General features: G+C 47.9%; 1 protein-coding gene across 1 annotated transcript in view; it reads left to right on the forward strand.

Annotated features, from left to right (window-relative positions):
* LOC110029083 (acyl transferase 5-like) overlaps positions 1 to 1,299 on the forward strand; it is a 2,610-nt gene extending 1,311 nt beyond the window's left edge. The window contains 3 exon segments of the mRNA XM_020731208.1: positions 3 to 198; positions 200 to 270; positions 374 to 1,299. Coding sequence (XP_020586867.1) covers positions 3 to 198; positions 200 to 270; positions 374 to 1,060 — 954 coding nt within the window. The 3' untranslated portion in view covers positions 1,061 to 1,299.
* Positions 1,300 to 1,556: the final 257 nt, after the last annotated feature.

Genomic DNA, 1,556 nt, shown 5'->3' on the forward strand with positions numbered 1-1,556 from the left:
GCGGTGGCTTCGCCATCGGCCTCTTCGTAGTCCACACAATTGGCGACGGCCTCGGGTTTGCTCAGTTCCTACACGCAATTGGAGAGACGGCCCGCGGGCTCCCAAAACCCAGCCTTAACCCCATCTGGGCCCGGGACCTCCTCCCCAAACCGCCCAAGCTCCAGCAATCAGGCCCTCCTCCTGTCATCCACAACCTCAAGGCACGCCATTGGAGAGATGGCCCGCGGGCTCCCAAAACTCAGCCTTAACCCCATCTGGGCCCGGGATCTCCTCCCCAAACCGCCCAAGCTCCAGCAATCAGGCACACGCAATTGGAGAGACGGCCCGCGGGCTCCCAAAACCCAGCCTTAACCCCATCTGGGCCCGGGACCTCCTCCCCAAACCGCCCAAGCTCCAGCAATCAGGCCCTCCTCCTGTCATCCACAACCTCAAGCTTGAATCCACAACCATAGATTTCTCAGCCGACAGCATCCAAAAGCTCAAAACAGACTTCTTTCATTCCACAGGGAAACACTGCTCCGCCTTCGACGCCTCTGTTGCCATGATATGGCAGTCTCGAGCCCGCTCTATCGGGTTCGAGCCCGATGAGTTGGTTCACATTTGCTTCTTCGCCAACATTCGCCAACTTCTCACTAATATTCTTCCCCAAGAGGGAGGGTACTACGGCAATTGCTTCTACCCCGTAACGGTCACCTCCACTACCGGAAGAGTGGCGGAGTCGAACCTTGTGGACGTGATGAAAATCATAAGGGATGCGAAGAGCGGCCTGCCAAAAGAGTTCGCTAAATGGGTCATTGGGGACTATAAGGACGATCCGTTTCAGCTGTCCTTCACTTACAATTCTTTGTTCGTGTCGGACTGGACAAGGTTAGGGTTTAGGGAGGTGGATTATGGGTGGGGCAAACCGGTGAATGTCATACCATTTGCTTACGATGATTTCATGGCGATGGCCGTCATTGGGACTCTACCGGTGCCGAAGCAGGGGGCAAGGATCATGACACAGTGTGTTGAAAAAGAGCACTTCGAGAAATTTCAGCATGAGATGGGGAAATTTATTTGAAAGAGTTAATGGTGCTAATAGATTGAAGTGAAAGTCAGAATTACGGTGCTGGTTTCAAATGAACGATTAGGACTTGTACTACCATGATTTTTTCTTTTTTCATTTGTATTTCTATTTGCGAAGGCTTACTCATTGCCCAAGTATTGCTTGATGTGTGGGAACAAGATGTACTGAAGTAAACAAAACGCTATGTTGAAGGCCAATTCAGTTACCTTAGATGGTGTGCAACGGAAGAAAAAACAGCCTTTTCTTAGTGGGTAATTTCATTGGAGGAAGAAAAACAGCCTTTTCTTAGTGGGTAATTTCATTGGATACATTATGCTACAAATCACTCGCAAACTTAGGAGCAATGAAGAAATCACAATAATAATCGAAAATATCAAACTTATGGAGATATATAAAGTTTAGATTGGCTAAAAGGTTTACCGTTTTTGTATCACATTTAAAAATATATTGAGAAGAAAAAAAATTCATAAATCGTTGTTTGAGTTCAATG

This window comes from Phalaenopsis equestris, unplaced genomic scaffold, assembly GCF_001263595.1.
Source record: "Phalaenopsis equestris unplaced genomic scaffold, ASM126359v1 Scaffold000546, whole genome shotgun sequence".
Taxonomy (NCBI): Eukaryota; Viridiplantae; Streptophyta; class Magnoliopsida; order Asparagales; family Orchidaceae; genus Phalaenopsis; species Phalaenopsis equestris.